The following is a 23,185-nucleotide window of genomic DNA, read 5'->3' as shown; positions in this document are numbered from 1 at the left end:
TTTTGTGTCTGTCATCATCTTTTAGGATAGTAAAAGTGCTTGGATTTTCTTCAACAGTAACTTTTCTGATAGGAAAGTGAATCTAGTTGGTACTTTGGTGGGGTCAAAAGTAAAAATTTACCAGTAGTTTTCAAAAGCGACATGAAAAAACAAAAGAAAAATTAAGGAAAAACAGGAATTTTTACGCAAAATCTGTTTTCGTGTCAATTTTCAATTTTTTTAGTTTTTTTTTTCTATAAATATCAATAAAATTTTATCTGTTGAGTAAAAAAGCTTGAAAATTTAATAGAAGCCTCCTAGGTTATTGTTCCAAAGGCAGATGAAAAAAATTAAAAATCCTTAGTCACAGTTTTTATTTATAAGCATTTAAAGTTCAAATTTTGACAAAATACGGAAAAATCACGAAAATTAGCAAATTATTTTGAGTTGAGAATTCATAAAAATTTTTCTTTTTAAATCTAAGATTTGAAAATGTAATATAAGATTACTCATAAGTTTGTCTACCTTTATCAAAAAAAAAAATGTCTACAAGAAAATCAAATTAAATTTTTATGAGCGTCTGAAATTTATATTTTTACATCATTAGATATTCACTCGATTTCTCATGTAACAATTTTCTTATTTTATTGTAATTAATAAACGAATGACTGTAGATACTTGAAAATTTCACTGAATGTTTATATTAGCATTTTCTATACACCATAAAATGTTGAAAATATTTTGACTCTTTTTGAGCTGTTTATGGACATTGTCAGTTTTCAATTTTTTTAGTTTTTTTTTTCTATAAATATCAATAAATGTTTATTTGTTGGGTAAAAAAGCGTGAAAATTTAATATAAGGCTCCTGATATATCGTTCTAATAGCAGTTGAAAAATATTAAAAATACATAGGCACAATTTTTTTTTATAAGCATTTAAAGTTCAAATTTTGACAACATTTATCAAATTTATAATTTATTAATTATTTTGTAGTTAAAAATTTATAAATTTTTAACTTTTATGGCTAAGGATTGAAAATTTAAAACAAGGCTCCACGTAAATAGGTTATATATAAATTACTTTATTCACAATAATATCATCAAATATACTTGGAAAAATCATAGGCTGACTGACCGTTTTCGCTCAGAATCGTTTTTCTTATACAATGATATTATATCATTGAATTCAAATTTAACACCATCCATTACAATGACCCACTTGTAACCTACTGTACAGCAGAGCGACATCCACTTATCCACCTTTTTGAGAATATTTTATGGGTTAGAGAATATTTAACTCATTAGCATATTTTGGAATATTTCGTAAATTGTGAGAAAAAATTTGTATTTATTTTTAATTTTAATATTACGGTACCCAGAAAAATTTTTTTTGAACATTTACAATTTTTTATTTTATCATTTCCAACTCTTACTAAAGTGCAATAATATTCCATTAGAAGACGAAACTTTAAATACCTAATAATTAACTCACTATTAATATAAAATTGAAAAAAAAAAAAAATTTAAATGCATATTAAAGTAAATATAATGATGTTTATTGATTATTTTTGCATATATTTGCTTTTTTTTTGTATATTTTGCATATTTTAGCATATTTTTTAAATTTTTAAGAGAATATAAATGAGAATATTTTAAGGTTTTTTCGAGAATATTAGCATCATAATTAAGGTATTTTAAGAGAATATAAATCCGGTCTTTAATCATGACTAAACAGGCATGTAATAACGCCAACAGATTATCTTGTCGCAATATGTGAAGTTCGGAGGCTCAAAAATATTATTGATAAGGCACATCGTCTTGACGAGGGGATCGTATCATTTCGTATTCTGTGCTGTGACGTCCTGTACAATATCTTAATTGGTTCTTTGATTAAAGAATAGGGTCACTGACTAAATTATAGACAGTGTGCCTTAGCAGTTAGCCGCCGTATTCCAACTGTTCCGAGCTAACTTCAATGTTGTTAAAATTCATTACGGTAAATAGCTTGGATTTTCATTTTATCAATAATGTTGGACACTGGCTGTAAATTTAAAAAAAAAAAATGTATTTATTTCATAGTTCACTGTACTTTGTACTTTGTAATTTGTATTTTGTTCATTCTTCATATTTCATAATAACATTATTTAGGTAGTATTGATAAAGAAAAATTAATACGTAGTAAACCGTTTTAAGTGATAAATTATTATCGTCAATCTTATTGTTTATAAGTTCAATTTAAAAATTGTTTTACAAATTTTGTTCCAATCAAACTAGTATTACATTTTATGCGACATATTTAATTTGTTTTTTTTATTTTTTAGTGCCCAGTAGAGAAAATTTGTTGTTGAACTAATTTGATAACTTCATGAATACGTTCAAGTTCAATAATTTAATCAACCAATTGAAAACGTAAGTGATGTATAACTTATTTTTTATTACTTTGTTATATTTATAGGATATTACAGCTATAAACTAGTTTATAGATCAGTTTATTAACTAATTTTAATAGTAAGCAGTCCGGGCCCCAATCGCTTCTCCCTGTGTATGCCACTGTACTGCATACTGTATTACAACATCAGTATAATTTTAATTTCATGTTACACTTTTCCTACCCACAAATTAATTGATAGGTACATAATCCTTAAAGTTGTTATGCTATATTTTTGGATATTACTAAAATTATCTTAAGCACATTAAATGGATGATTAAACCATGAAATTCATTTTATGAAAATGTACTTAATTAATTACATTTTTTAATCACAAGAATTTTATAAAATAATATGGATATTCTTTTCATAGAAATATCGGATTTATACTTAGATTATATTTGTAGTTTACATAAACTACAACATAGGTCTTCGTGAAATATGTGAGGCCTTGATTCTGTTACAATTCTCAATAATCATATTTTTAAAATATTAATTGTATTAAGACTTAAATAACCTGCAATTAGACTTAAATTGCTATAAGATGAATCATTGTGTTTTCCCATTCAGTTAAACTGTATAATTTATAACTTTTACTCTTGATAGTCGATACTGATTAAAATATAAAATACTTACCATATCAATTCATAATTGTGTATTATGCTTTATTTCAGGATAAGTTGTTTAAATTTAAGAAGAAAAATGAGCACTGAAATAAATCCAACAATGAACAATGAACACAATATTGTATGGTTTGATGGTGAGGTATGTAATTATTATTAACTCTACTTACTTAAATTAATTAAATATTAACACATACATGGTGATTTTTTGAGCATGCTCACCTCATTTTTATGTTTAAATTATGCATACATTCCAATTCTGTTTTATGGAATTTTTATGTGTAATTAAAGACAATATTTTTGAATACTCAGATTTTTCACAGCGTCTGGCAATACCAACATTGGATTTTCAAATAAGTGCCTACATGTTTTAATGCAAATACGTTAAATTTAAATCTACCTATTGAAATAATTTACTATACATAAATTTATGATTATGTAAACACATTTAAACTAAATTGTATTTATCGATTTTCAGATGACTGGATTAGACTGTAATCACCATTCCTTGATCGAAGCAGCTATTATTATAACCGATAAAAATTTAAAAGTTTTAGCTGAGAGTCCAAATATTATTATACATCAATCAGATGAAGTGTTGGAAAACATGGAAGATTGGTCCAAAAAGCATCATGCAATCGTAAATATTTAAACACAATTTTGATTTTTTTTGTTCTCAGTAAAGCGAGTTATCAGTTATCCACACTATACTCAACTTAAGAAACATAGTCGGTGGTCGACTTGTGCGTAGGGATGTGGCAATACTACATGGCAGGTATACAGATAATTAACTAGATGAAGGGGGGGGGGACAAACGGGTGTTGCCCGGTTGCGGCTCGACAAAAACTGGTCGTCGCTGACTACGTTTGAACAGAGTATAAGTCCTTGTATTTTGTCTGGTTTTTTTGTACCCTTTTTTGGATAAATTAAATATAATTATTAAACATTTTAATTATAATTTCTCTGAAAGAGCTTATTTATATCCTAATAAGTGCCAAGATCCAAGAGTATATTTTAAGACTTAATAATATTATCTTTAATTATTAGTCCTTTCATTCTCTGTCAACTAGTTGTTTTTATGCACCTTTGTTATATGAACTATGTTTGCAAAACTATACTACTGCAGTATGTACTAATTTTCTAAATCATTCCTGCTTAGTATAGAAACAAATGAGCATTTAATTTTATGATAGACAAAATTCTACCTAGGCATTTAAATTGTCCTTGAGATTCCCTATACTCTGTTCAAAATAAGAAACCTAGTCGGCGACCAGCTAGTGCCTATGGGCATGACAAATACTACACGGCTGGTATATTGATAGGTGACTTGGTGGGGGACAAAAAAGTGTTGCCTGACTGGCGCTGCCGACTGTGTTTCTTAACATGAACAGAGTATATTATATTGATACTTCATATACCTGGTGGCTGGTTGTATCATATATTATCTATATTGAAAAATTAATTTGTCACTTACCTAACATATTACCTAACCTTTAATTTTGTGTGTATTTTTGTTGTAGAGTGGCTTGACTGAAAATGTTAGAAAGAGTAATGTATCAATTGAACAAGCTGATAAAATGTTATACGAGTTTATCAAACCATTTGCTCCTAAAGGTGATTTTGAAAATATATAAATTGATATGTATTTTTCTTGATTATTTAAATTCAACCAGGTTAGTGCCAGTGTAATCATTAAATTATAACTTTTATTATAATTTTAGGTGTTTGTCCATTAGCTGGTAATTCTATTTACATGGATAGAACTTTTATTAGAAAATATATGCCAAAACTTGAAAATCATTTAAGTCATAGATTAATAGACGTGTCTACTCTAAAAGAGTTGTTTAAGTATGTATTAAACATAATTATAATATTATATTTTATTTGCTAAGCGTTTTATGCAGGAAGACTAGAATAAGGTGATGAACAAATTCAGCTTCTAAAAACGGCCAAGAATGAGTCGCATGATTCAACGGCCACAGGCTGCACTGTGGTCGCATTGGTTGCTACTTAAACCAGCATAGTATAGGGATTATTCATGCATGATTTTGAACCATGACCCATTATATAGCTTGTAAAATTACATATTTATACATCTACATATTGTCCCCATTCATGCAAAACACTAAGTCAAAAAATTTATTTTTCTGGTTTATTATTACATAGAATTTAGTTTAAAAATATCTACAATATGCTATATTCAACTAATTCCCCAATATTTATTTATTTATTTTTATTTATGGGCAAGAACCCAATTACATAAGATTAATAATTTAGTACATATAAATATTGTATAAATAACATTTGGAAAAAACTAACTACATACCTACTTAATTATAATAAATTAAAAATCACAGAATATAAGTCTAATAAAAAAATTTTCTTACATAAATATTGAAAGAAAAAACAAAATTAAAATTAAAAAATCAATTTGTTCATTATTAGCGATAGACATCATTCTATTTATAGGAGCAGATAATGTATAATTTGTTTAGTGTTTATTTAAATAAAATTTATTAATGATTGATGACCTAGTTTTAAATTGAGAAACAAAAATATTTAAAAAAAACTTGATAGCTCAGGACACAGGACAGAAAACAAATCCATTTAGTAGTTTGAACAAAAATATTATTTATAAATGTTAAATAAACAGTTTAAAATGTCAACTAAGTCCATTTGATACTTTACTTAATACGCAGAACACACTAAGTTGATAATTAATAGAATATAGTTAAGCTAACATGCAAAATTGATTAAGTCCATTTTTAATCTATAAAATATTATTATTTTAACCATTATTAAACAGTTAAAATCAAATTGATTAGGTTTTATCATTGGTTATAAATATTTATAAAAAATTATTATGTATAATATAAAAAAAAATTAAAAACATTAAATGTAAATAAATTTTGTTTAAAAAAATAATAATATTAATATTAAATAGTACTAATTGTATGGAAATGAATTAATTTTGATAAATCTAGGTTGTGCCAGGTCAACAATAACACATACACACAGAACACACTAATGTCTGTATGCAGTCAATTTGTGTCACATACTCTCATAATACATAGTTAACATATCTCATGTGACACATAAATTCACTATGCATACAGGCATAAGTCCTTGTAAACTATGTAAAAGTCCTACTTAGTAGTTTATATTTTAACTATAATAATAATTATAAATTTCAGTTTCATATTATTTAAAACCATTCATAAATAACTACTTTGCTTAAGATAATCAATTAAAACAAGCAAAAGCAAAATTTAGTTACATTTGAAAGTTAAAAATATTGCTAAACTTGATTCTCAAAAATCCTATTTTTGGACTTGGTGTGCTTTGCACGAATGTGGAAATATTATTCATATGTTTTATTAATTCAACCTTCTTAAGGCAGAAATTTAAGTGCAACAATCATTCAAGATATTATATTTTCTATTGTTTATCGATGAGATCAGGCTATGATTTACCGTGAACACAGATATATAGGCATACACAATGTGTTAAACAAGTTAGCAACTGTTGCGACCATAGTGCAGCCTGTGGCTGTTTAATCATGCAACTTATTACTGGACGTTTATTCAAGTGAGTGGCTGTATGATCTTGGTCCGCTTATTCTCGTTTTCATAGTTTTATGTTTTGTAGTTTGATAATCTGATATTTGAAGTTTCTGATACATTTAATTTTTTTATCTTCAGATTTTTATGTTATGATATAAAAGTTTAAAGGTGAGTAAATACATCTTAAAAGTCAGGTTATCAAGAACCTACAACCTATCTATCTTGAATTAACAGTTTAATTTATTTTAAATCCCATTTAACAAAAATTTTTGAGTATATAACAAATTCTAATTAACGTATATAATATTAATAAATGTATACATTTTAGACGTTGGAAACCCGAATTAGCTAATGAAGTTCCAATCAAATCGTGTAAGCACAGAGCTCTTGATGATATTAAAGAAAGTGTTCAAGAACTCCAATTTTACAAAAGCTGCTTAAAGTTATAATGAAAAAATATTAAATTCGGTATATCCATTCAACAAGACATTACCTACATAGATTTGCAACAAAACAAGCATCAAAAATTATGCTAGAAAAAAAAACAATGTTACAAGTGCATTGAAATTTCACCCTTCATAATAATTATGTAAAATTGCCATTTCTCATTGTTCTCCTACTGCATCATAAAAATATTGACAAGGCAGAGTGCATGGTACTCTCTCTCTCTCGGGCAATCTAAATAGAAAACATCCCTCAATTTGCTATAATATTAAACATTTAAACCACCTTGAGTAGGTCTCGGAGTAACCCAACTTAACATAACCTTACCTCAAGAACTACCCAAGGTGGTTTTACATATAAAGTTGAGCGATATTTTTGATTTAAATTGTCTGAGCGTGTGCAGCAAACGAATGACCACACTGCGCGCGGATATAATATAATATGTGCTTTTAAAAATTTTATTTTTACTCGAGACTACCCTAGGTGCCAGGTGGAGTTACATAGGATAATGGAGGGATATTTTTTATTTAAATTTTCTAAGTGAGCGAGTGACCCCGTCGTGTCTAAAGTGTATTATGTACTATGGTTGCTAGTCCCGATAACCGAAAAAATATAAAATATTATAAAGCGAACTGCTCACCACGTAAATAGCCAATTAAACACAGTAAGTTTACTATTCAGTACAATGAATATTGTTATTTCTAGAAAAATAATTAGTTATAAACAGATACTGCCACATTTGTCCTTGTTTATTCCCCGACAGATGTTGTAATGAGAAATATTGTTGTTCAGGCATGTTTATGAATGTTATACCTACACTTGTACACATTATGCCCTGTCCAGACTAAAGAAAAATTTGTCTGAGACGCGTATCATCAACAATGTTTCCGATTTCCTGTCATAAGCGGTAACATAAATATTTGTTGATGATAATGACAGAAACATATGATACCAACAAATCTTTTTTGGTCTGGACTGGGCTTTATAAACAGTTATACTACTAAAATTCTATGTCAGTATTATAGTACCGATTTTATTCTTTCTTTTCCAATATTAGTGTAATCTACTTTCAATCTCCATAAAATATATTCAATAATATTATGATATTTATAATAAAATAACCATAACTCAATATTTTTCATCTACAAGGTAAATCTATGAATTATAAATATTTTTTTGTTAATAAGTAACCGTGATAATGTAAACCTTACGAAAAATCGGTTAGAAACAAAAAAACTTGTATCTACCACAAAAACAATATTTATATTATAAAACTGTCACAATTGTATCATTGAGAAATAAATAAAAAACAAAATGATTTTTAACATTATTATTTTTGTAATGATTTAAAAAAATGTTACGTATTACATACATACCAATATAATGTAACTATATTACTTATACAACTTGTTATTCTATCTGGCAAATAAATATTGAGATAACTAAAATATTATAACATAAACTGTATAATACATTAATTTGAACAAACATATTTTATTTTAAATGAATAATTTTGTATAATAAAGTAAGAAACTGAACAATTTGTTGTTTTATTATTTATGTAGTATAAGCTAAAGACAATACTGTTAGAAGTAAACTACCGACAATCACACCATATCCAGTTGAATAAACTTGTTTGATGGTCAAACATTTACCAGCATCCCACACCTAAACAAAACAAATAGTATTAATTTTTTAAAACTAAAATTGGTATTAAGTTCATTAAAACTCACCAAATGTCTAATACCATTACATAGGTGATAGAAGAATGGATAAGCAACTAATCCTTTAGCTGACATAATAGCGGCTGATGGTAGTTCCAACCCATGCACAAATTGCACAAATGTCGGCAAATCCGTGAAAATGAATACTGTAATAAAATATTTTAATCAATACAAAATTATGGAGTGAGAAATACTTTGATTAATAAAATTTTGGAAAATTAATAATGCTATGACAGACATTGTGTTGCTCAATTTATAACAAAAATTTAATTATTAAATTATAAATATTTTTTGATATCGGTTTATGTAGAGCAATTTTTACACATTTAATATTGATATAAATAATTAAGCAAGAAACTATATATCTGTCCAGTGAGATAACACAACTCTACCATGTATCTAAATCAGTACCCAACCTTTTTCAACTCGTGGGCCACATTCAAAATTTATATTTATACCGCCTGCATGTACCGGTAATTTTGATCAAACATAAACTATTATACTTAAAAATTGGAAAATGTTTTTTAATTCTTAAAAGCTTCTTAAAATAACATTTTTTTTTAAATTAAAATTTTATATTTATATTTATACCTAAAATGTCCAGGTTTTGCACGCCTAATCTAAATGATGAGGAGAGGTTTAATATTTCTCCAGCCATGAGGTCATGTACGTACAATAACATGTTTTGGTTGCCGCCTGGTTGCGCTCTCTCACTGGGCAGAGTACAGTAATGGAACTAACATGGGATCACTTTTGAATTACTTTGTAAATACCTACGTTGATTATATTTATTTTTTAAAAACGTCTACTTGCAGGGTGAGGCCACAGAAGTAAATATAATTAGTTTTTATTTTTTTGATTATCAAATATACTTGCCTATAGATAATTTAAGATAAAAAAAAACAACATAAAACTTACATGCTCCTAATCCAGCAGTAACACCACTCAATGCCACTCCAGTTCCACGGTGTGTAATAGATAACATGGTTGTTAATTGAGGCTTATAAATAGTCAAGTGAGGAGACATAGGTCTATTAAGGCGGTTATTTTTGTCATCATGAGTCTCTTTTGATTTGCCCTCAACTTCTTGAACAGTTTTCACTTGCATGGTAATCATACGGTGTCTAGAAAATAAATTTTAAATAAAAATAAATCACACGTATTTTTTTATCATACTGGTCTAGTTTTTCAAATTTTAGCTGCAACACAGCTATATTTTTTTTTTTAGTATACTTTTTGTAATAAATATTAAAAAAAAAAAACTACTTAGTGTATTAGTGTCTAGATGTCTTAGTAGATTTGAAAGAAATCACAGAAAAATGTAATACTCAATGTAATGTTATGCATAGGTACATTGTAATTCTACATTTTATAAAATCAAAGTATATTTCAGATTTTTAGCTTTATTTTTGGGGATAAAATTATAAATATTTTCTCTGATATAGCAATGTCCATTTACTAATTTTAATGTGCAGTAGGTATAGTAAAAACCAAAATACTATGTTAATTTATTACAAGTAATATTATGTTGAAAAATATATTGTATACAGCATATATATTAGGTATATTAATACAGCTATTATTGAACAAAAATTAATTTTCAAAATATAAATATTAGTATGTGTACTAGTAATAATTTTAGTTTTATTGTTTTTTTCAATATTTCCCCTTGAAAATCCCTGGCTACGAGGTTGGTAATATTATAATAATAATATCTACAATATTCATAACTCATAAGTCGTAAGCTATATTTAAAGTGTTTTAACAATTTAAATAAATAATAACTAATAACACTTTATTATTAAAAACATCATTTTTTTACTTACATTGTCGGTGTTTGGAAAGACATTGCTTGTCTAGCTGTGCATAGTCTGTGTACACTGAAATATTTCAGAATATTTAAATTTATAAATTTAACAATTAATAAATACAATTTTAAAATTTTATTTTTTAAATAATATATTATATAATATTTACTTTTTTATTTATTTATTTATTTATTTATTTGAATTGAACAGGTTTAAGAACCCAATTGCGTGTATAATTAGTTGAATGTTTTATTTAGGTATTTAAAGGAAATTATACTATAATAACTGAGTAATAATATTTTAAAAACAATAATATTCTTAGAGTAAGATATATAGGTATTTTAAGTTGTAACACTAAAATAAAATATGTGTAAATTATAAATTATTATTATTTTATTGTTATGCTAAGTATTTATTTAAGATTAAACACAATCTGAAATGGATAGTCTTGATCTTTTATTGACTGTCTAAATATTTGAGAGTGTTGCCAGGCTGTGTCCCCAGATCCTCCAGATAAAGTTGCATTTAATGTTACAAAATCAGCACCTTCCATTTGATCAACAATGACTTCTTTAATATTTTCAATAGTAGGCAGATTCACGGTTAGATTATTTCCAATTAACTTCCATTCAACTTGACCCGTGTTGAATAGAGCTGTAGTATAAATTAATTTAATGTCTTGTATAACCAGACCACTTGAAGAGAAGTCAAATCGCCATTCTATTGTTGATTTCTCGCAGCGTTCTTCTCTACATAGATAAACATTTTTCCAGTCTAATTCTTCTTTGCGGAATAATGAGGTATAACTGTACACACCACTTTTCCATCCTTTGTGAGTGCTATTGCCATGAATATATTTATCAAAAGCAGTAGAATATTTGAGCTCAAATCTTTTATTGGCTATTTCAGTCTCAGACGGAGTCCAAACAAATTTCTCAATTTGCATTTCCCCTCGAGCTAATCTCCATGCAAGAGCACCGGACGTTCTGCCACCATAATTTTCACCAACAGTGCATGTAGGCTCAAATAACATTTCAAAACACTCCTTCAAACGTCTTGCAGCAATATATTTACACCTTGATAATGATAAATTATTTTGTCTATGCTGCGACAAATTTAAAATTGTATTCAACAAATCGTTTTCTGAACAAAGTGTTCTTCTTTTTAAAACGTCATAACTATTTTCTACGTACCGCCAAGTAACATCTTGAACTTCTTCATTAGAGTAAGCTATGACATATGACAATTTCTTCCCCCAACCTTTTTCATATAGCAATGGTTTGTCTAAAGCAGTTTCACACGGATCACAATGAATCCATCTTTTTTGATGAACTGACCAAACTTCAGTCCATACGTGATCAGTTTTATCAACTGCCAATCTTGCTTCCCAACCAAGAGCTCTACAGAATAAAGTAAAACAGTTGGCCCATTCACCGCATCTACCCTGACGAGTAGTTAAAAGTTGTTCACAGATACCATATCTCTTAAACTCAGTGATTGTACAACAGTTATTACATTCATACATTTCTGAATATTTAACGTTTTCATCTATTTTGTCTTGATTTATTCCTTTAAATTTAGTAGTACTAGAGCAAAACTGGCAAATTGGTGTATCAAACCATTTAAAAAATGATTCTTTAAACCATGTCATAAGTTTTAACATCAATTTTTCGTGGTATAATGGTTCATTTTTGTTGAAATTTGAAAATAACTCAATATCTTCTGGTGATAAATTGTCTAATGCTTTACTTTGCAATATTTTATCTTCAAACTTAAGTACAGCCAATGATGTTGAACTAATTTCTTTTAAGAAACTATTTTCATTTAAATTTAACTTTTTATGTTCTGAAATTATGTTTGTAAGTTGTTGTTTGCAATTATTTAATGTACTTAGGCTTATACATTCTGGCAACACTAAAGAAATTCCATCATCTATAAACCCTATTTCAAAAAGGAATTCCATAGCCCCGGCAAAAGGCAAAAGATTATTTTGAATTACATCGCCTTCCAAGTAAAGTCTTCTGAATTTCGGTTGATTCGGATGATTTATTATGTCATTGAGGAGTTGCAATAAAACATTGACAACTCGAAAACAGATATCGATACTATTGCTTTTTATATCATTTAAACTCTGAAGCATTTTGCAATAATTTTGGTTACAAAAAAATTAAACTAAATTTTTGATTACACATTAACTAATTATATTATAATTATATTACCTTCTTAAATACAGAGCCATTATGTGAGCAAAAATTTACAATATATTATGCACTTGAACGAATAATTTATACTTGGAAAAGTGAATTAGTGAAAACTTATTTATTTAATGATATTATGAAGGTGAGAATAGTGGATACTGATTACTGGTTACTGAATAATGGCAATAATGGTGAATTGAAATCATTAATCCGTATTATTGCAACACATTATTTAGCCCAGGACGAAAATCAGCAGTAAGTATGTTTTGGTCAACTAGATATCAGCTGATAATCGTTGTAATTCATTATCATTTATCGGCAGTTCATACTTTACTTACAACCACGGTTTAACATCACGGACATCTTTATACCAACTAGATAAGGTACTCCTATATAATTTACATTGTTATCAAGTGAAGCTCAGCTGTCGACGGCCGCCATTTTCTCGGGGGGCAAGACATATTTTCGTTCATTATACAAAATGTATTAGGAACGACAACATCGTTTTCAATGGTAAAATAAAATGGTAAATGTAAATGACTTATATAAAATATTTTTTTTGATTTTAAGACTACAGGTTTGGAAATAATAAAACACGATACAAAATAAATCGTAATCAATCTTATTTGTCATAATATGAAATACCCCATGCAATTGTCCCCCGGCCTTGATGCTTCAGTTCGCGGTAAGAGTTCGATATCTAGTACTATATAGATGTCTGTGTTTAAGATAGACTTATTTAGACACTCAGTGTTGTCTGTTCACGGCCATAGATAATAACTGTATAGGTCTGTATAAATAAAAATTAAATGACGTTCGTTGGTAAGTAATCGAAATTTAATTTTTTTTAATTTTCGTAACAGTCCGAACAAAAGGGTCTTACGAAAATCAAAATTGGAAAAGTTGCTCGGAAAACTGGACAATTGGCTGACTGACTAACTGACCAACGTAGAGCCTAAACTATGATAGCTGTAGGACACTTGGAATTTTCATGGTATATACATACGTAGGTACCGCTAGATATATGTATAGTGATGATCACACAAGGATTTTACCATGGAAAACGAAAATTTTTTTCTGTTTATAAAAAATGGTTCCCATTGGTTACGGATTGTTTAATGGTATTATGTTATACATATTATAATAGTAATAGTTATGAACTAAGATAATAACTATTAACTAAATATCTGTAATCTGTAAAAAAAAATACTAAATTAAGTACGCTGCTCCTTCCACCAATCTGAATTTTTTTCGTTCCAATAATTAGTGCTCAATTCTTGTGAATTCTTGCATGTCTTTCCTGACCAGTTATTTATAATTCCCGCATCTTTGTTTTCCCCGAAAGTCGAACTTTCCCCTGTCCTAACCGTGCTAACGTTAGTTTTTACTGCAGCACTTCCAAATTGCAAATTGAACTTTTCACAATTTATTTTTTCGAAATATTTGCAATTTTTTTAAAAATATTTATCTGCAATATCTACTACTAAGTATTATTACTTTATTTTATTTCGGTACCTATTTATTGCACTGTTTTGCAGAACAATTTTTGAAAATGTATAATCTATGATATTATAGGTACTCAAAACAATAACAAATGAGTTATTTTTTTCATTCAGTTATAAACTTAAGCTTGGAATAACTTTTTTAAATTAAAAAAAAAACCTTAAAAAAGAAAAAAAATGCTAAACTGTATATAATTTGAAATTGAAATTTTGAATTGTATATTTATAGTCTATTTTTACACTATTATTACCTATACTTAATCTGTATATAATATTTTAATAGATAAATGTACATTGTGCAATGGAAATATTTTTCTTTTTATGTTTATTTTTCAAAAAATAGCAATAGCCATTCATATCAACAATAAACATACCTTATAAATTAGAAACAAATAAATAATTTTATTGTTATGTCACATACATATATAGGTTGGTACGATTGTACGAATATTGTTATACATAATCAACAAGTATCTAGAAATTATTAAAAAACAATTTGTATATTATAATAAATTTTCATAAATAATTTTATGAAATGATTAAACAAATAATTGTTGGGAGGTACCTTAGTGGCTTAGTACCTACCTAATTTAAATTTTCCCCTTTTGTCTATGATAATGTTAAATGATTCTTACGAATAAAATAACAATTAGTAGGTTGGACCAAGCTTATGTACTCGCCTGTGGCGTCATACACATTTTATCCGTAGGGGCAAATATTGAAGCTACCCAGTACCCACCCACAACTACAATAAATTAAAACCAGCCATGTATAATTTTATTTTATTATAAAATAAATATTGATATTATCTTACAAATCAACTAACATTAATTTAATAGGTTATTAGGTACACAAAATTATATTATATTATATTATCATCTTCGTGCATCTTCCCAGTTCTAGGGGAACTACATAGTACAACAACAATACAGCGTAAGTTGTGTTGCCTATTACTTATATTTAAAGTAAGTGTTTATTTTAGTGAAATTGAATGGTACTGCAGCTAGGGAAGTGGGATATTTATTTAACTTTTTGGTTCACCAGCTCGTCAAGACTTTAGACCTGGGTACATATAACTAATTAAACTTCAAAAATTATAACGATAAAACCATTGTAAAAAAAAAGTGGGCTAGTAGACACTATTCTGCTAAACAGTTATAGTCAGTAGGTGACGAGTGGTTCACTGTGATTGATGGTGTTCAATTTTAATTCTATGATATACCATTGTAAACGGTTCTGAGCGGCGACGGTCTGTATGCATATATTATATCAAGTATATTTAATAATATGTTTTTGGATATTATAGTATTAAAATAATTTATTTTCCTATTAGTAATTTAGTATTTTAGATATATGTTTAGTATGTACCTGGGTAGGTTGATTTGATTTTTACTGAAAAATATATTTAGTTATCATATAATAATGTATACTATTTATTATTTATATCATATTATATTATTGGTATTAACTGTTGAGCCAACACCACGAAACTGTAGAAGTGAATAATTTCATGATATAAATAGCAAATAACAAGAAATTAATCTAACTATTCTGAAAAAATCATTGCGTAGGTATATAGTAAACTTTAATACTTCATATTTTATAGTAAACACGTAACACTGTAACAGTTTGAAGTCCCCACGAATAAAGTTTTAAAATAAAGAAAAATTACAACAAAATAATGTAGTTATTCTTCGATTACATTTCAATTTCGTCCAAATTTGAACTTAAAACGTCTATAAAAAATGACTGTCTAGATATTTTTTATGTTAACCTTGTTTTAAATCCTTAGCTATACAAATTTGAACAATAGAATTATTTGAAAATGTTCGTGATATTGAATAATTTTGTTAACATTTGAACTTCAAATGTAATGATAGGCACAAATATAAAAAATCTAAAATTGTATAATTGATTTAAGAAATATTGCTTCATTACGTTTCAAAATATTATGCAAAAGAAATTCTCAAAAATGTTAATATAGTTTTCAAAATAATAAGAGTTTACTAACTTACTGTTAAAATAATTTCTCTGCATGGCTGCATAATATTAGCCCACTCGCAGTTCAGTTTCACATACCTAATTTGATCATATTGTATGCATTATTATCATAGATTCATAGATCTTTATAGTTTAAAAGACCCGGAATAGACCGGTGGTGGTGAATTGCGGCCCAATCAAATACCTAAATCAAATACGAATTACATCTGCTTAGTGGTTTATGAGAGGGACATATTAATTGAGGCCAAATAATAATTACCACTTCATATCAGCTTATTATAGCGTTAACCAGGAGACAACACGGGGAGGTTGACAAAGTCGTCTCCTAAAAATATGGTTTTTATAGGTATGACATTTTAACTGAATGTTTATTTTTTCATTTTGTATACACACCACACAATTATTATATTTTATACATATATAACAAGCTTTGAAATGCAATTTTTTCGGGAAAAATTAATTTAACCTACTGTATAGTACCTGCTAATGCCCAATAGTAAAATAAATTACTTTAATTACAATAATATCATAAAATATACTTAGTAATAACTAATAATTGTAGGTAATAACTAATATTATATAGGCTGTGCACACCGTCTTCACTTAACCGTTTTTCGTATACAATGATTCCATATCATTAAATTAAAATTGAACGCACCCGTTACCGTAATCCCTCTAGACACCTACTGTACAGCAAAGCGACATCCCCGTTTTTTTTTTTTAAATTTTAGATAGTTGGTTTGGAAAAAACTTAAAACTTAATGCTCAACGAAATTAAACTGCCATATTTCTTTTTGTTTAAGCTTTGTCATGATATGTTGTCTAATAAAAGTTTATTTTTGCACACACTTTTTTCGTTTTGAATCCTTTATTATTCAGAGTTTTATGTAAGTCTCAGATTTGAGATTGAACTCCAAGTAAGTACTAAAACATCAACGAAGTTATAGATTTTAGGATGGCTATAGTGTAGATTGTAGAACAACATATTAAGTTTTGAGTGAAAACTTTTAAAACTGTTACTGGTATGTACACAGTTGGTACGGTTGCAGCTAGCGCCTAGCAGTAAACTGTGATCAAAAACTCCATAACATGCTAACTATACTGTGGTCCGACTGCCGATGATGTAAACAATTTAAATTTAAGGGGATTGGAAGCGGTGATTTTCTGTCTTTGTTTAATACACGTGCAACATAAGAATTTAGACGTGTTTTTATTCCAATGTATACCGAATGATCTAGCGAAGCGATAATAATAAATTCTAAAAACATATTTGACTTTGTCGTCAAGTCTACTCATATTTTTAATTTTTTGATTTCAACTTCTTTAAAATTTTAAATATACCGTTTTCTTTTTAATTACGATTTTTTTAAGATTTAGCGGGATAAAATCAAACATGTGGGAAAGTAGATCTCAAGTATAGACATGACAATAAATTCAAATCTGTTTTAATAATTCTTATCGCTTCACTAGATCAATCGGTACGTTGAAATTAAAACACGTCTAAATTCCTATGTTCCAGTATGTTAGACAAAGACAGAAAATCACCGCTTCTAATCAGACAGTATAAGAGTTGAGAACTATGAACGGTTTTAAGACATTAGGCACGGATACAATTTAATCTATAAGTATTAAGTAGGTAATAATATAAGTTCGTGTTGAATAAAAAAAAACTTTAAAGAAATTCTGTTTTGTATCAAAAACACTATTTTAATAATAATAAAAACATCGTGGATGGAGCCCGTGCGATAAGTGCAGGTAAATCACGGTTCTGTAGGCTGGAGTTTAGGTGTCGTGTGAAACTGCGGAACACAGTGAATCATGAATCCTGAAGGTTAATTATATTTTTCATTTTTCAATTTTTGCACGACAATAAGTAGTACCTTTTACCCAGTGATGGTCATTATAGTCATGACTCATGGTTTTTAGTAGATACATAATATATAATAATACACGAAATATAAGTCGGATACGTTAAAAATGAGTTATTATATAATAAAAAGCCCCGCGAACATGTAAGAAGGTCATTTATTATATTATGTTCGCGTTAAGATAATACTGATAGTATACTAAATAATATTATAATGTGTATATAAATATACATTATATACTTGTCGTATAATAATATAATAGGCGTTTTTCTTATTAGTATAGGTACGCGACTTTCACGACGCCTGCAAATATTACGAGTGAATGCACGCCATCGCGATCACCATGAGAGCGCTCTCCTGACAAAATATAAAAAGCTCATTATGTTTGGTAAATATAAAATCTAATAAGTATTACCAACGATATAAACAATATAATAATATAATAGAGTTATGTGTAGTATAGGTGTACATTACACACAACATTGCCTAGGGACACTCTTCGCCAACCCCTTCCACTCAACCACCGGTCGATCGATCACCGACATGTGTGTATAATATCATAAAATTAAAAATAGTAGTCAAAGTCAATAATAGTAATAATAACCACAACCCACGGTATTATATATGCGATCACGGTGCAGTTGTAAACGAGAATCTAATTAACATTTTTAACGCCAGCCGTCCAGCATGCATAAATTGTGTAAATATAGCGAAGTAAATAGGTAGGTTATAATAAGAGGTATATATAGCCACATAGGTATCACGATTTGTTTTTGTCAGTCATATATAGAGCCATAGAACATTGTCGTTTTTTAGGTTTGAGCAGCAAATCGTTTTTCATATTCATGTATACCTGATAATCAGGTCATCGCGCTTATACTATAACGAAAAACCACAGTAATGTCTATAAATAAGTAGGTACTAGGTAGGCATATAATAGCTGGTACCTATAGTACCTACTACAAAACATTATATATCATAATTTAATATTCCTATATAGTATACATGTATATCTAAATGTATGTAGGTCGTATAGGCATTAACAAGTTTTTCAACAGCGATTTCATGCATGCACGTTTTAGACGTAGGCAATTCTATTGATGCTATTTTGTATTTATGCGGTGTATCGTAATTATACCTATATAGAATTATCACTTTTATCATGTAAAACAAAATAAATATTTTTAACATACTATTATAAAGTCTATAGCATGTCTTTATGTCAACACAATATAAACCAATATATAAATAATATATGTGTACCTACGACCTACTTTGATATTATTAGTGGCGTAGTACCTACCTATGTTTTCTTGGGGGGAGGGTATTTACATATTTTAATATAACTCGTAAATATTTGAAAATGTATACTTATATTTAAAATTTTAAATGATAAGACAAATAATTTCTGGATTTTCAATAATTTGATACTCATTTTCTCGGTAAGCTAAAAATTCTCTATTTAAATGTTTTAGCTTGATTTTTTGGTTCTGGGTCACTTACCAACCTATAACTATACCTATAAACCATAGGCGCAAATAGTGAGTTTTTTTTTTGGGGAGGGGTTTGGTTTTTTTTATTATAATAATACTGAATAAGCTTAGAAAAAATTAGGAAATGTTTGAGAGGGCTTAGCCCCTAAATCCCCCTTAGCACACACCATATATTGTGTCGATATGGATAACACTTACCAAAATATGAAATATTAAACTTAGTACCCGCACGTGTATGCGTTTGTACCTATAACGTGTTGTTCAAAGGGACATCAAGAAACTCTTGTCCCCCTTTAGACTCTTTCAAAACCACGAATTTAAAAATTATTTTTACCTGGGTGGCTGGATAGGTAATTAATGATAACTAATAAGTAATATTTAATAAAATGTATATCGTATATTATAACTTAATATAATATTATAATAAATGTTATAATGAATATAATGTAGGTATTTTAATTTATCACGTTTCGTTTCTGTCGTGTGTTAACAAACTTGTTGACCTGCCGTATATTATAATGTATATTAATAAAATCAGCCAAAGTCTAAACAATAATGGTAACGAATAACGATGACTAGCGATAACCTTTATTTTCGTTTCGAAATTACGTCACCCGTAATTTAAAATTAACATATTAATATATAATACAATATAATTAAAAACGCGCTGTTTTTCTCGAGAGATGCGTATAGCTATTACACTATACACTTATAATATTATATTAGTTAATCACATCATGCGCGTATATTGGGTACCCATATTTATATGACGTGCTATAGTGTGTAACTGTGTGAGTGTAAATACTAAATAGTAAATAGTATATAATTGTTATCAATCAAACGATTATTATTGAAATAATCGCCGAACTACAAATATAATATGTAATGTATAAATCTGAAGTACACCCGACGTGACGAGTGTATTATTATGTTGGGCGTAGAATAACGAACCATTGAAAATCATTGCAAAGAGTATGACCGGACGATGTACCAAAACATATTCCCGTGACCACGGTATCTATAATATAGGTACTCGAGTGTCTCTTAGGTATACCTATTCTGTTAGATAACTGTGCCCAACAAATAAATACCGAAACGCAGGGGCCGGGGGCGTCCCTGCCCCCTGGGACTTAATTAAGGGGAGGAGCGAAAAAAAATCCTTTAAAAATAGGCCATGAATATACAGTGGCGGTGCCAGGATCTCCATCTTGGTAGGGTCAATATAGAAGGCCTACAAAGGTCATGCAAAAATTATATTTCAGCCCTGCACTAAAAAAAAAAAAAAAATATGTTAACAATTAATGTGAGCTAGTTACTATAGTGTTACTACTTTTTTATTTTACTTAATGAAGAAATCGCATGATATGTTATTTCACTTTTACATTTTTTTTTTTAGACATAATAAAACAATATGTATACATTACACAGTATTATTAGGTTTACAACAGACGTATCTGTCGAAAAATTTAAAATTATCGTAATTTGTAGGTAATAGGCACCGACTAAGATGCCTACTTATAGGTCCGGTGTAATAGGTACTATCGATTATAAAACCAAGTAGGTTGTAACTTGTAGTTAGTATTATTATATAAAAATAGAAGTAATGTAGTATATTATTGTTAATTACATATCTTCGCGTACCTACAGTCAATCATTCCAATTTATTTTGAAACATAACCAAAAATCAAATTAATATGTTTTAAGGTCAGGCGATGATTTTCTGGTAGGCCATGTAATAATATTATGTTAAAAAATAAAAATTAAGTATAGAAAATCGTGGAGTCTGATGATTGATAACATCAAAAACTGACAACAAGTACATTATTATAATAAATATTTGTTTTTTTTAAATCGTTTGATTTTAGATTTGTAATTTAAAATTCGCGATCAAAAAGTTAATATTAGTCTGCAGTAAGTTTAGTAACAGCCAAACTTGAAAAAGCAACAAGCGGATTCATCCCGTCGTGGCTACATCAAAGAAAACGTCAACATTTTAAGCTTTTATCTACATAAAAAATACCAGCAAGACAATGGGGGGGGGGGGGGTAGGGGGGGAGCCAATTGACCCAGCGCTTCCCAGCATTAGCTACTTAATACTTAATAGTTAATACTTATATAGTTATATGGTATAGTTTGGTAAATATTACATTCGGATGGAAACCTTTGCTGCTACTCAGTGGCTATTATTTCTGATTTTCTGGAGTGCACACTTTTATTTGAATTTGATTACTATATTATAATATGATAGTGAAGGTAGGGAATAATGTAAATTGTATACAATATCTTATACATTCTTATAAGTTACAATATGTTTGTTACACGTAAAACGCTTTAAAATTTTCATTTTTGATTCTAGAAGGGGACTATTCACTATAAACAATAATTTGTTTTTTGTCTTTAAACATTTATTTTCCGATGGGAAAGCGAATCTAGTTAGTACTTTTGAGAGGTCAAATTTGAAAATTATTTTGTGTTGGAATTATTCATAATTATTTTTCTATTTATATTAGAGATTTGTAAATTTAATACAATATTACTCATAAGTTTACATACCTTTAACAAAGAAAAAAAGTATACCAGAAAGTCAAACTAATTATTTACGAGTCTTTAAATGTTTTCAACATTGGATTTTTAACCGAATATTACGTACCCAACGAATTCTCATCGAACGATTTTCTTATTTTGTTGTACTTCAAAAACGAATAACCTCAGATATATTTGAATCAAATGTTTATTTTATCATTTTAAAAATATTTTGACTCGTTTTGAGCTATTTAAAAACATTTAAAATGTTCAATATTTTTTATTTTTTACCGGATTTGATGTTGTTATTTTAATCTTATGTTATCAAATTTACTTATTGTATGTATACAAAAATATTACAAATTGTAACACGTAGTTACATTACATTGCGTAGTGCACTGAGTATGTCGTGGTGCACACAAAAATAGCCACTGCTGCTACTAACCAAGTATCAACTATACCAAGACAGTTCCACAAATTAAGGTGGTATATTATTCGTGGACAGCACTCGCCCGCCCCGAAACCGCAGAACTCGCGGAGTTGTCAATATTCGAATACTCGTATGCTTTTTTTGTATTTCAAATACTTTTTGGCCAGTGTATTTTAAATAAATACTTTTTATTCGTATTTTAATCTAGAATAGTAAATACTTTTTTTGAGTCTAGTGGTCCACTCCAAATTCAAATTACCAATATTTCGGAATCTAATATTTTAAATTTTGTTTCTAAAATATTATTTTATAATAGTTCTAACTTATGAGAATTTATAAATAAGGTTTCGTAAAAATACAAGCAGATAACTTCAGAATGACTGAACACTGAAACCCCCGGTCGGCTCGTCACTCGAATAAACCATGGCATACGAGACACTGATACCTGCAGTACACCACTGGTTGGATTGGCTTTTGTCTTGAATATTTAAAAAGTATTTCCTCTTATTTTAAAAGTTGTAATAAGTAATAACAGTATAACACTTATACGATTTTAAAATAAAAATTATTATTGTATCTCTTATTTAATTGATGGTAGTACC

The 23,185-nt window shown here is 28.2% G+C and overlaps 3 protein-coding genes across 6 annotated transcripts; 1 reads left to right on the top strand and 2 right to left on the bottom strand.

The window, feature by feature from the left end:
* The first annotated feature begins 1,800 nt into the window (after positions 1–1,800).
* On the top strand, positions 1,801–8,366 carry LOC132946310 (probable oligoribonuclease). 4 transcript variants are annotated; one of them, XM_061016234.1, is made up of 7 exons: positions 1,801–1,974; positions 2,300–2,387; positions 3,081–3,171; positions 3,508–3,669; positions 4,550–4,643; positions 4,751–4,877; positions 6,921–8,366. In XM_061016234.1, the coding sequence occupies exons 2-7, from the start codon at positions 2,344–2,346 to the stop codon at positions 7,039–7,041; spliced, it is 639 nt and encodes a 212-aa protein (XP_060872217.1). In that variant the 5' UTR covers positions 1,801–1,974; positions 2,300–2,343; the 3' UTR covers positions 7,042–8,366. The 4 variants fall into 4 exon arrangements, with proteins under 4 accessions (XP_060872217.1, XP_060872219.1, XP_060872220.1 ...); XM_061016236.1 differs by lacking the exon at positions 1,801–1,974 and adding an exon at positions 1,981–2,126; XM_061016237.1 differs by lacking the exon at positions 1,801–1,974 and having other exon boundaries at positions 2,173–2,387; positions 3,081–3,166.
* LOC132946311 (succinate dehydrogenase cytochrome b560 subunit, mitochondrial-like) lies at positions 8,352–13,037 on the bottom strand. Its single transcript, XM_061016238.1, has 5 exons — positions 12,788–13,037; positions 10,587–10,640; positions 9,679–9,884; positions 8,770–8,906; positions 8,352–8,704 (listed from the first exon to the last, which is right to left on the bottom strand). The coding sequence occupies exons 1-5, from the start codon at positions 12,805–12,807 to the stop codon at positions 8,594–8,596; spliced, it is 528 nt and encodes a 175-aa protein (XP_060872221.1). The 5' UTR covers positions 12,808–13,037; the 3' UTR covers positions 8,352–8,593.
* On the bottom strand, positions 10,647–12,781 carry LOC132946309 (peptide-N(4)-(N-acetyl-beta-glucosaminyl)asparagine amidase). The gene has a single exon (XM_061016233.1). The coding sequence runs from the start codon at positions 12,706–12,708 to the stop codon at positions 10,981–10,983; it is 1,728 nt and encodes a 575-aa protein (XP_060872216.1). The 5' UTR covers positions 12,709–12,781; the 3' UTR covers positions 10,647–10,980.
* Positions 13,038–23,185: the final 10,148 nt, after the last annotated feature.

This window comes from Metopolophium dirhodum, chromosome 6 (assembly GCF_019925205.1).
Source record: "Metopolophium dirhodum isolate CAU chromosome 6, ASM1992520v1, whole genome shotgun sequence".
Taxonomy (NCBI): domain Eukaryota; kingdom Metazoa; phylum Arthropoda; class Insecta; order Hemiptera; family Aphididae; genus Metopolophium; species Metopolophium dirhodum.
This window is presented reverse-complemented; position numbering and strand designations above follow the sequence as displayed.

Coding starts and splice junctions, on each gene's coding strand:
- LOC132946310 (XM_061016234.1), top strand. CDS start 2,344: ATGAATACGTTCAAGTTCAATAATTTAATCAACCAATTGAAAAC. Junction 2,388..3,080: donor TTAATCAACCAATTGAAAAC/GTAAGTGATGTA, acceptor GCTTTATTTCAG/GATAAGTTGTTTAAATTTAA. Junction 4,644..4,750: donor CAAACCATTTGCTCCTAAAG/GTGATTTTGAAA, acceptor TTATAATTTTAG/GTGTTTGTCCATTAGCTGGT.
- LOC132946311 (XM_061016238.1), bottom strand. CDS start 12,807: ATGGCTCTGTATTTAAGAAG. Junction 9,885..10,586: donor TCTTTCCAAACACCGACAAT/GTAAGTAAAAAA, acceptor TTTATTTTCTAG/ACACCGTATGATTACCATGC. Junction 8,907..9,678: donor TACTGCTGGATTAGGAGCAT/GTAAGTTTTATG, acceptor ATTTTATTACAG/TATTCATTTTCACGGATTTG.
- LOC132946309 (XM_061016233.1), bottom strand. CDS start 12,708: ATGCTTCAGAGTTTAAATGATATAAAAAGCAATAGTATCGATATCTGT.